General features: G+C 50.9%; 1 protein-coding gene across 1 annotated transcript; it reads left to right on the plus strand.

Moving 5' to 3' along the window:
- Positions 1–205: 205 nt before the first annotated feature.
- On the plus strand, positions 206–11,550 carry Anhx (anomalous homeobox). Its single transcript, XM_008847545.1, has 8 exons — positions 206–454; positions 1,747–1,874; positions 3,932–4,055; positions 4,785–4,974; positions 6,183–6,536; positions 8,061–8,187; positions 11,035–11,119; positions 11,371–11,550. The coding sequence occupies exons 1-8, from the start codon at positions 206–208 to the stop codon at positions 11,548–11,550; spliced, it is 1,437 nt and encodes a 478-aa protein (XP_008845767.1).
- Positions 11,551–12,036: the final 486 nt, after the last annotated feature.

Here is a 12,036-nt window from a genome sequence, read left to right on the forward strand (position 1 = left end):
GCCCAACTGGGTGGTCTGTGCACAGACAATTTGGGAAGATTAGAGGGAATATGCATGAGACCTCCCTTCCCTCTTCACAGGTGAGTTATCCTCCCTCACCAGTGTCTGAGGCCCAGGGAATTAGTCTGAGGACCCATGATAGAGGGACATGGTTGGTGTTGGTGTTGTCCTGACCATTCTGTGTTGGCAGAGTCACTCTTGTGGGATGCAGAACTTCCTGAGGCTGCTGAGGGAGCATGGGCACACCTATCCTCTGCCAGCCGAGCTGGTGGCCTTGGCAGGCAGGCTGTGTCAACACCTCCAGGATGATCTTGTGCAAGTGCTGCCTTTGGTGGCAGCCATTCTGCATAGCCAGCACCGTCAGCACCTGCTGGACAATGCTAATGTGGCCCTGGTGTGTGCCCGGGTCCTGGTCCAGCAGGAGCAGCTGCATGCAGCGCTCCGGATTCTGGAGGTAGGACTGGGTTTGGGACTTTGGGTGTAGACAGAAGTCTCTACTGTCTCCAATGTGAATAAGTTTGTCAGGGCAGCCCACTCTCACTTGACCAAGTGATTACTAGCTTGGTAATCAAGCCAATTACTGTTTATTAAATCTGTATTGAGTGGTGGTCCTGTGCTAGGCGCTGTGCCAGCAGATAGGCAAATATGTGGATATGATGTGATCCTCCTTTGGGGTAGGGGGCGACATCCCGTGGGGGAACATACAGATTCAAATTTCCATCCTGAGTGGGTCTTTGTACTCGTGTGGTAACATGTTTGACCTCAGCATGTTTAGCATCAAAATCTGGCCTGAAGCCGGACGTAGTGGTGCACATCTACAAACTCAGCACTCAGGAGGTTGAGGAAAGACAGTTGTGGGTTAAGGCAAGTCTGTGTCAAAACCACAACAAAAATACTATCCAGGTTGGGTGTGATGGTTCATGTCTTTTTTTTTTGGTCTTTGAGACAGGGTCTCCCTGTAGCCCCAGCTGTCCTAGAATTCAATATATAGACCAGGCTGGCCTTGAGCTCACAAAGATCCTCCTGCCTCTGCCTCCCGAGTGCTGGGATCAAAGGCCTGTGCCACCATGCCCGGCTTGGTACATGTCTTTAATCCTAGAACCAGGGAGGCAGAGACACATGGATCTCTGTTAGATGAAGACCAGACTCGTCTACATAGTGAGTTCTAGGCCATCTGGGGCTACAGGGAGACCCTGTCTCCAAAAAAAGTGACAGTTGGCGACGCTGGTGATGAGAAGCCCTAGGAGAAGGATTAGAAGCTCAGGACAGCGCACAGATGTGTCTGATGACCTGATACTATGGTAGCTGAGACCAGAGGGGCAGATGGGGCTTCCATACCAGGAAGTGGGTGGAGACCTGGCTTATGAAGGGTGTTCTTGTCCAGAGCCAGGTAAGCAGAGCAAGCCAGAGCAGTCACCAGGCCTTGCTCTCCTTACTGCCTGGTTCAGTTGAAGGGGCTATGGTCAGGTCTCTGGTCTCTTCATGAGTGACATGAGGTATCTACCATGGCTTGTGAGGTGGCTGGCTGACCCAGGTCACACCTCAGGGCCTGTTGGGGATTTGGAGGGCCTGTACTGTTTGGTGGACATCAGTACTTAGTGGATTTAAGGCTTCAGATCCAGATGACTGCCTTTGCCACAGGCTTCACTGCCTTTTCAGAGGCTGGATTGGTGTGGGTGGCAGACAGGTTCCTACACACTGCGGTGTGGAAGAGAGTGACTGAGTTTCAGCTGGCTTTTTGCACAGGGGTGCCAGGTGCCAGGGGGCAGCCCAGAGCTGGTGAAACTCTGGAATGATGTCCACTACCGCCTGACCATGAGGAAGATGGGTGTGGCCATGCTGAGCCCCGTGCAGAAGTTCCGATGCAGGAAAAGGTATCTGTTCTTGTCTGTGCTGGCTCCATGGGCTTCCCAGGGCTGTATTTGTGCCGTCCAAACCCCAAGGGAGCTGTGGAAACAGGGACAGGAAACCACACATTAGCAGTGTCTGTCATAATGTAACGAACACCTTGACCTTGAGTAGTGTCTGTCACACCCTCATGTGCCCATCACTGATCTCCAACTCCACCTGACACTTCAGCGAGGTGGCTGAAGGTAGAGAGCTGCATGCATGTCGGCATCCTGAGTGTGTCTACCTCCCATCAGCACCTGAGTCTGGTGAGCCAAGGAGCTTGTGGATGGGGACAGTGAATGTGGAGGACAAGTGGGTGCTGCTCAGCACGTGTGTTTCTGGTCATCTAATCCTCATGTTGGAATCCAGGCTGGTCCCTGGGGGATGCAGGATGAGAAGGTTTTAGTACTGGAGAGAGTCTCATGTGGGTAACTTTACTGTTACCGTTGTCAGAACTTTTGCTCTCAGCATCATCACTTATAAATGAGAAAGTTGGTGGAGAAAGGTTGAGTTTCTTGTCTGAGGTGTTGCATGGGAGAAGGAAGGCCATCCCTCCCTACACAATTAAGACCATGGAGCTTTTGTTCTTTGTCTTAAGAGTCTCTCAGAAGAGGAGTGTTGCATGCAGGCCTCACTTTGACCCACCAAGTCATGTAGGGCTCCTGAGGCTCAGGGGCACAGTCACTGCAGTAGGAAGAGATGTGCATTCCTTTTTTAGACCAGTGTGATTTTCTTGCATAGTCTACCAGATAATGAAGTGGTGTGGGTCAGCCCCTCAGAAGCCCAGCAGGTAATCACCCTTGAGACATAGCACCCTTGGTCATAGCACCTCAGAGGCTTATGTCCAGCACAGTGCTGCTCAGCCTTCAGCAGCCCTGGTGTGGTGTCTTGTCAGGGTATCAGGATATTTGTGAGGTGTTTCCTGGATGCTACGTGTTGGATATAGAACAGGCCCTGGTTTCCTGAAGCTGTCCAAGGGATGAGTGCAGAGGACCCTAGACAAGGACTAAAGTGGATCCCTTCATGGGGGGTATGTGGACAATGAGATGACTGAGAGAGACTATGTAGGTATTGGCTGTGGGGAGAGCTACTTTTGAGCAGATGGTTAGTGCAGGTCTGTCTAAGCCTTGGATGAAATTCCTAGGCAGTGGGGAAACCACATGGGTAGACTTACCAGACAGAGAGATGGCAAGGTTGGAAGCCAGGGATTAAGAGGTGCTTGGTGCCCTGGAGCAGATAGAAGATATTGGAAAAATGTGTTTCCAACCCTTCACAAATATAGGTCAGTCCTTAACCTGTGGCCATAGTAAAAGGGTGGCTGTGTTGGCTTCCTTAGCTGTCGTCTCCTAGGCTGATGTGTTTGGACTAGGGGAGAGTCTGGAGTCTCAGGTGGGTTCCTTTTGGAATGTGTTAGATAAGATACTCTTGAGATGTGACAGTATATGGAGGGTCAGGGGCGGCAGTCCTGCGTATTGTCTGAGAAGTTCTGTGGTAAGGGATTGAGTCAGGGGCAGCTAGAGGGGAAGGGGAGTCAGGAGGGCTTATATGTAAGGTAGGAGATTTACAGGTTTAGTAGTTCATGGGGATGACTGGAGAGTGTGGCTGGCCAGCAGGTGACATCTTAGAGAAATGGGAATCAGGTCAGTTGAGGTGCCTGGGATGTGAGATGGACTGGAGGATGCTCCTCAGAACTCGCTCTAGGCATGGAATAAGCCCTGGGGAAGCTTATGCAGAGCAGTACAGGAGGGGTGAACCTGGGGAGACCATGGAGGCAACTACAGGGGTGGCCATGGGGGTGACCATGGGACTGAGGTGTCCCAGTACCCTCAGGTGCTCCCAATGAGATACCTCATTGATTTCTGTGGACACCGTACGCTGGGAGTGTGTGCTTCTGTGGGAGAGGCTGTGGTCTTACAAGTGTAATGGAGGGGCATCCGTAGGAGAAGTCTGTGAGCTACAGGGACATGGACCTCACCTTCTGAGTGGCAGGCCTTGAGCAGGGAGCTAATGGGGTCCTACTCTATAACCTCTCATCACCTAGGAATCCACCACCTCCCGCCCTCTGCCCCGAGGGCCCCAAGAACCGGAACTTCTCCCCGGAGGTTCGGCGTCAATTGCAGGACTTTGCCTCGGGCGTGTGTGCTAACCCTAAGAAGGACCAGCGGGTAAGAAGGGCATCCCACTCCACGTAGCTTTCCTATGCAGGTATTGTCACAGGCATCACATCTCCCCTCAGCTGATTCTTCCCATCTTCCCCCAGGCAGCTCCCCTTCCCTCCTCCCAGGCAGGTCCTCCTTCCCTTAAGTGGCTCCCCCTCCACCAGGTAGCTCCTCTACCTTTCCCCTCTCCTTCTAGGAGGCTCCTCCTCCCCTCAGTGGGCTCCTCTGGATCCCCTCTATGGTCTATCTCCCAAGGTACTGGTGTTCTCCACCTTGCCTTGAACTCTACCTTGCCTTCCAGGGTTTGACTTTCTCCCATAAGACTGCCCACTTCTCACCCTGGTCAATTTGTAGCTATCACTAGTCCTCTGCTCTGTGATCCCAAGCTTGGGGTTACTGTGGGCAAGGGAAGGCCCTCTGGTTGGGGGTTGGGAGCAGTATAGGCCCTGATCCAGAGGCTCAGGATAGTCTCAGTTTGGCCCTTTCCTCAGCTTAGGGTACTGGCAGCTCAGGGCTTCATCTAGTCCAGCATGGAGTTGGCTCAGCTCAAGATGCAGGACCTGTGTGTTACTCTCTGCTAAAGCACATGATCATAAGACAATGCTTTTTCCAGTGCACCTGTTGGTAGTCCACTGTCTCTGCTGTCCTTGAAAGGGTCAGACTGGGCTCTGTCCCCATTCCTTGGTGAACAAGAACATCCTTGTAATTCAGGGTTGGATATCTTGTTTGGGGCAGGAGAAACTGGCTTTGGAGACTGGATTGACCCTTGAGCAGGTGTACAACTGGTTTGCCAATTACCGGCATCGTCAGAGAACCCTTCTCCAGCAGGCTGTGTCAAGAGCCTCTAGAGCAAAGAAGAGCACTGACCCCCCACAGCCCTCAGGAAACCATTACGGGTTTGTGGCTATGTCTCCTCAGTGGTCAGGTGAGTCACCCAAGGGCTTCACTGGGGGGGGGGGGCTGGTTTCTGACAGAATCTGGCTCAGGATTGACCCTGTTGGCTCAGGATTGACTATGTTGGTCTGGAGATGGGGTATCACATGATTGGAAGGAGAGGGTAATGAGTAGATTTAGGAAGTGAACCAAAGCTCCACTATCATAATTAGGAACCATCAGTTTTGACTGAAGTCAGACCAAGGGTCAAGAATATCATGATGATCAGAGACTATTTCTAACCAGTGGAGCTGCTTTCCCCTGGGTAGGACGCTAGGACCTGAAGCTTCACACAGCCTTCTCTCTCTCTGTGTCTCTGTCTCTCTCTCTCTCTCTCTCTCTCTCTCTCTCTTGTCTGTTTTCAGCACCATGTGAAGGAAGTGGACTTCCACAGTCCTCACAGACCACCCAAGGATCTTGGAGGCCACTGGCCCTGGCTGTGAGCTTTCCTGGAGCCAAGACAGCCTCCCAGTCACTGCTTGCTAGGTACGGTCATTCAGGAGGAGGGGACCTTCTTACCTGTTCCATCCCCTTCCCTTTTGGGTAGAGCTAAATCCTAACCCTAACCCTGGTAGTTGTGCCAGGCCCTGACTCTGGGGGTTGTTTATTTCTATGTTTTAACACTGTTTAGAAATTTCACGGAGTTAGCAGCAGCCCTGATGTGCTGCACTATCTGAGGCTCTCCTTGCTCTCCGTTCCCTGTGATGAGGCCCAAGCCTGCTGCCTGCTGCCCAATGCTGGCAGATCATGGGGCCAGGGGCCAGGCTAGCTGCCGCCCAGGTGTGTGACCTTAGGCAGGTAGGCAGGTTCATGTAACGTCTCACCTACAAAATGAGGATGTGATAGGATCTGCCATGCAGGCTGTGGCTGAGGTTGTTGGTGTTAAACAAAAGTCTAGATCACACCTGTTTGAGGCCTGTTAGCACTTGTGGAATATTTATTAAGCTATTGTCAGCTTCTGTATGATGCTCTTTTAACCAGTTTTTGCTCCTTTAAGATTACCCAGCATCTATCCACTTGATAGTATGGTCTTGCTAATCATTTTCTGTTTTCTGGTTCTAAGTAGCAGACTGTATTAAGTGAGTGTGAGCACCACGGAGCCCAGCCCTTGTAGCCTCAGGGCAGGGCAGGCAGGGTGTTTAGTGATGAGTCAGCAGCTTAACTCCACATGCCTGATCTTGGCTGGAGTTCTTTCTCAAGCCCCTCTGGTCCGGGCTGAGGGAGCCTCTACCCACCGAGGCACACTGTTGGCCATGTCTTCCAGGTCACTGCAGGGAGGTAAGATATACCAGGACAGGCCTGGTCACCATGCTGCCAACCTTACTTCTGTCTGTCCCGGCCCTGGCTTCTACCCTCTGGTGGCTAGCAGCAGCGTGTTGGATTCCCCTCTGTCTGCTGAGTCCTGGCTGATGCCCCTCTCACTGCCCTCCTCCAAGGAAATTTGCCTCAACACTGGACAGTCAGGCCGTGGACCTGGACTTGTCTCTGGATTACATCCTGCAGACACCACTGTGATGGTGACTGTTGCTGCCCTTGGTGATTCCAACCCTGCAGGTGGGTCCACATTGTCCAGAATGAACTCTTGCTGCAGCCACTACCACTACTTGGGTCCTGTGTGGGGGCAGAAAGTGTGGGTGGGGCCAGGATTTTCTCCTTGAATGTGTAATGTTTGATGAAACCTGGAACTACTGCAGTCAGAACAGACTCCTTTACAAATATCCCAGATTATTTCTCATTTACTGTATTATTAGAAAAAATGCACATGAATGAAAAAGAAGACAGGAAAGAGTTAAAATGGAGTACAGTGTCTGAACCCTGTGTCTCCTTCCCCTGCTGTCCTACTTACCTGTAAGGACCTATGCAGCTGGCCTGTGTTCACCACTGTGCACACCTGGCTGGCTGGCCTGTGTTCACCACTGTGCACACCTGGCTGGCTGGCCTGTGTTCACCACTGTGCACTCCCAGCTAGCTGGCCTGCAAGCTTCTGGGAACTCTCCTGTCTCCACCTCTCATCTCATCACAGGTGTACTGGGATTACACATACATGCTATTGATCAGGTCCTCATACCGGCATGTCAAGCCCTTTACCTACTGAGTCATCTCCTTAGCCCCAGCTCTACATTTTTGTGTAATTCCCTGTGAGACACTTCATGCCATGAGCCTGCCCTTGCTTCTTGACCTTCAAAACTGTGGATAGTGGTTGGGTGTCTCTTTTCACTTCTCCTTCTCTTGGAGAGAGAAGACAGAACCTATTTTTCCATTATGTGTGACTCAAGCTATTCATGCTGGCACTTCCAATTCATCCCCTGTATTAAGAGCAGAGTCCCTCAAGTTGTTTATGACCGAGGAGGCAGCAGAAGCAGAGCTGGAACCAAGTGTGAAGTCGCAAAGGGCCCTTTGACTCCGACAGCCCTCAGCAGCTGGCTACCATGTTAGGTGGGCATTCTGGTGCCCAGGAGAGAGGTCTGTGCAAGCCTTGCCCTAGGCCCCTGGTTTTGGTCTCAGGCCAGGCCTTGTTAGTGCTGGTTTTACTATACCACAGACCCAGAGCAGAATAGCATCTTGCAGTCTTGCTCCTTTTTTCTCCTCTGTGTGTGCCTGCCCAGAAATGAGTAAATTTATTAGCTTGTTTTTAAAAGTGGAGAGTCTTCTAAGATAGTCCCTGACACAGGTAGAGAGAAAGCCAAAGGGCAGGGTGAGGAAGCAAGAGCTCAGCCTCAGGGAAAGCTCAGTGAGTCCTAAAGTGAGAGGTCAAGGTGAAAACTGCAGCAGGCAGGTTGCCAAGCGGGTCTGTGTACCTGCTCCAAGAACCTGATGTACATGGGCAGCTGGACAAGACTGTGGACATATTTGGACTCTGGCATTGGGTATTGTGGAGGCCCGGAGTGGCAAAGCCTAGCTTGGAGTCAGCTGGACTTTGACCTGATCTCTGGAGGCCTGATAGGTCATTGAGGTGGTTCTGTGGGCCCCTTCCTTGGGAGGGAGGCTGAAGCCTGAGGGATGGTGAGCTGGTTTCACACAGCCCCGGCTGCCACTCCTTCCTCTCACTTGTGGTTTGTGGAATTTCTTTATCTGTAGGATTTACTGATACGCACAATGGTAATCCTCAGAGCTTGTACCCAGAGGAGAGTCCAGGCCCAAGCGGTGGGCAGGCAGGAATGACACAGCTTCCGCTGCAGGCTCCGAAATTCATTGTCCCCCACAGGTAAGCCCAAAGAGCCCTAGGCTCAGACGATACCTTCTGCAGGCTATGGAGGCAGGCAGGCTGGGACTTTATAATAGACTCACCACCTCAGATTTTGCAGATCAATTCCTTTCCTTATGAATTTCTGAAAACTTTAACAGTCTTTCTCTCAACAAAGGAACACCTCCAATGTTAGTGCTTACGTAGGCATCCCACACTTTGGGTGTTGTGTAGGGATCATCACTGGCCAGAGGTCTCCCTTGGCCTTACTGACTTCTTCCTGGTATTTGTTCCATAGACAAAGGCTGTGGACAGGGGACTGCAGAGACAGAGGTGTGTGGTATGTGGGGTGATCTGGGGTCCTGTGGTGGAGAGATGATGTCCAAGGTCCTAGGAAAATTTTGAAACAAAGATGGTTAGCATCCAGGGTGATCTCAGGTTTTGTGATTGAGAGAATCCCAAGGCCTCCAGGCTGAGGGATAGGTCCAAGAGACCGCAGGCAGGACAGCTGGGGTTGGTATGTGACAGGGTGGACTGGGGTCCTCTGATGAAGAGGGATTGTATCCTGTTCCAGTGGACACCTCTCCTGACTACACTAGGGGCCATGTTCCCAGGACATGGGGTCTAGTACAGAGGGCCACATGACTGAGGCAGATACCCAGTGAGGACAGAATTATAGGGGAACATTTGAGAAAGAGGAAATAGTTCCTGCTTTATATGCTGTGCTTGCTGAGATGGCTGGATTGTGAGAAAATCTGTACCGCAGATGCGCCCCATCTCTACTTTCTGCTATAGGTGGGGGAGGTGCTCACGGCAGGCATGGCCTCTCCTCATGGCAGTCCTACCCTCCTCTCACCTTCCTGTCCAGTACCTTCTGCCTGTCCTTGTTCTCCCCCGAGGGCCCTGAATCTTTACGTAGACAGGGTCACTGAAGAGTGGGTGGCAGTTACCTGCACTGTGTAGGTGGAGAGACCCCCACTTTTCTCAGTGTGGCTTTCACATGAAGCCATGATAAGGAAGGCCAGGCCAGCACTCTCCTTCCTCACCCACCAGGTCTCTGCCACACCAGAACTAGAGATTTGCTTCTATTGTAAACATTCACAGATTTCATGCTGTGTGACACTATAGAGCAGATATGAATGAACATCTGTTCATCCCAGATAGGGAACCCATGACAGACCGAAGATCATAGTTTGGCCAACCAATGAGTTCATGGGGCTACTTACAGGGGCAGGGTCCACGCAAAGGCAGCACGGAAAGCCCAACTCAAAAAGCTGCATCCCTGAGCTCTCTGTACAACCTTTAGGCAGTTGGTCTCCCTCAGGTACAGCTCAGCTCTGAGTCTACTTCAAGCCCCCAGGGCTGATCACTCCCTGGGCCTTGTTTACTGCCTCTGGAACCTGGGGGAGGGGCTTTGTGAGTCTTGTTTCAACTTTTCCAGACATGAGGTTTATTTAATTCCCTTGCATCCTGGAGGGGATGTTTGAACTCAGAGGAAATTACCTACCAGTTCTGTAGAATTCATTATAAATAGAATCATATATTGTATACTCTGGTTTCTTTTAAGTTTTTTTTTTAAACATGATCGCACTGTGTAGCTCTGACTGGCGTGGAACTCCAGCGCCTTGGCCTCCTGAATGCTATGACTGTAGGCATTGACACCATCCCCAGCTCGGCGCTTGTTTTCTCCCTTCTGGTTTGTGCTCATTGTAATTACTGAGATTCGCCCTGCTGGGACTGAGTTAGCATCCCTACCTCCTTTTATGTCTAAGTCCCAAGCCATGCTACAGAAGGACAGCGGTATGCTCATCTCTCTGCCTGGTAATGGCATCTGGGTGTCAGGGGCTTGTAGCAATCACAGAGAAGGCCACTGTGGCTGCGTCTGCACACATGTGTGGTCTCAGCACTGCCCGTGTTTCCTATGGAGCATTCTAGGAGGTATATTGGGAACCAGAGCATGGCGTCTGTCCAGTTCCTGCTGCCTTTACTGTTCCATCTGACTTGGCCCCAGTGGCCTCTCCCTTCCCTCACATCTCAGGCCCCTCCCTTCTTAGTACAAGAGCTTGCATCTGCTTATCTCCTCCATCTCCATGAGCTTGCTCTGATGCCTTCATCACTTGCTCCCTGTGACCTGCTGAGTGACCCTGTTCATGTTAGCACATATCTTTTCCCCCTGACAGAGCAGTGTAAGTCATCTCATTAATCACCATAGAATCGTTTTGATGTGTAAATGTAGGAGTATGGGTATCATATTACCCGGCGCCCCCTGTTCTGGTGTGTGGTGTTACGTGTCACATTATGGCAATGCTTGGATAAAGACAGCCTGACTCTTAGCATCCATTTTAGCCAAGAGGGCACCCAGATTGTTCTGAGCACCTGCTCCTTCAGATTACCCTCAGAACTGTGCTTTTGAACAGAGACCTTCCTCTCTCTTTTATTGAAACAGTATATACAGGATGAAATAGGGTAGTAAAAGTGGAACTGTATCATCCTCTGACCCTACAGAGTAAATTATCCCTGTTGTTTGCAACAAAAATGGGATAATCTTTGTTGCTTCCAACAAATACCTGCTGTTTGCAGCAGTTGCTTGATTGATATGCAGAACATAGACACATTCCTACATTATTCTGGGTCAAGAGCAAGAATGGGTTATAAGGGATTAAGGCTATATGCCCAGGTCACAAGCAAAGCGCAAGGCTCAAAAAGCTTGTCTATGTTGTAAACAAGCTAAGATAACATTTTTGGTTGCAAGGTTAAGTAAAAAATATCTGTCCTGGGCATGCCTGTACTATAAAAGTCATCCCCATACTGATGTGTCAAGCAGAATTGTACAGGATAGAGCTTATCCTGACACTGTCCCCATTCCAGCCCCCTGGAGATGGTACCAGCCTCATCTGCCTTGCCAGGACCTGTGTCTGCCATGGAGCTGAGCCAGCCCCTGCCCTCCAGCCAGGTAAGGTCTTCTGGGGCATGCATGCTTTCCTCTTAGACTTGTGCTGCTGGATGGTGAATAAGGAAGGAGCAGAGATGACCTGTGGGTGGATGATAGTTAGATTCAGAGGTGGTCTGGGGGTTTCTGTGGGGCAGTGTTCTCTCCTGAGTTCAGAGTGGGTCAGACAGGGCCAGGAGGTACCCAAGTGGGAAGGCAGGTATTAGAGCCTGGCAGAGCATGCTTCTGTGTATAATGCTTTGATGGTTTTCCAGGTGCAGTGGCCCAATGACCAAGCCTCCTGTGAGGCTTTCTGGGGAGCCAGAATGCTTCTTGAGTTTTCCAAGAGCAGCCTGAGCCGAACTGGCCCTGCAGAACCAAGTCAGCCACACGGGATGAGCAAGTGTGGCTTGTGCAACTATTCGACAGAAGTTACAGAGCTTTACCCTAAGTAGAAATGGAGGTTCCCAGAGTTCCTCAGAGGTTCTACTGAGAAGCAGCAGTGGCTTCTTTTGCTGCTACCTGGTTTGAATAGTTTGGTTGATAACTCCTTGTTGTTGGAGGAAGTATTTGGGAAATGTTCGAGGGATCACATGTTTGAGGGGAGTCTGTTCCACAGTGATAGGTGAGAACTGAAGCCCTTGGCAAGGGCTGTGCAGAAAGGCTGTCTAGGTAGAGGGAAGAATCTTCCACAGGGCCACCCTCTTCCTCTGGGTAACTTTCTGAGTAGTTGTGGGGAGCGAGCCAACATTCCTGTGTTCATAGGAGATACCTCCTTTGAGTGCTGAGCAGCAAACCTGGCTGGAGGTGGCCTGATATGGTGGGCCAGAGTGGATTTCCTTGCTGGGTGCTAACTCACTATGCCTGTGAAACAAATGTTTTAATAAACTAAATTCAAGTTTAACATTTTGAACTCCCCTTTTTATGCTAAACTGTGTATC

This window comes from Nannospalax galili, unplaced genomic scaffold, assembly GCF_000622305.1.
Source record: "Nannospalax galili isolate Female #2095 unplaced genomic scaffold, S.galili_v1.0 scaffold120, whole genome shotgun sequence".
NCBI lineage: Eukaryota > Metazoa > Chordata > Mammalia > Rodentia > Spalacidae > Nannospalax > Nannospalax galili.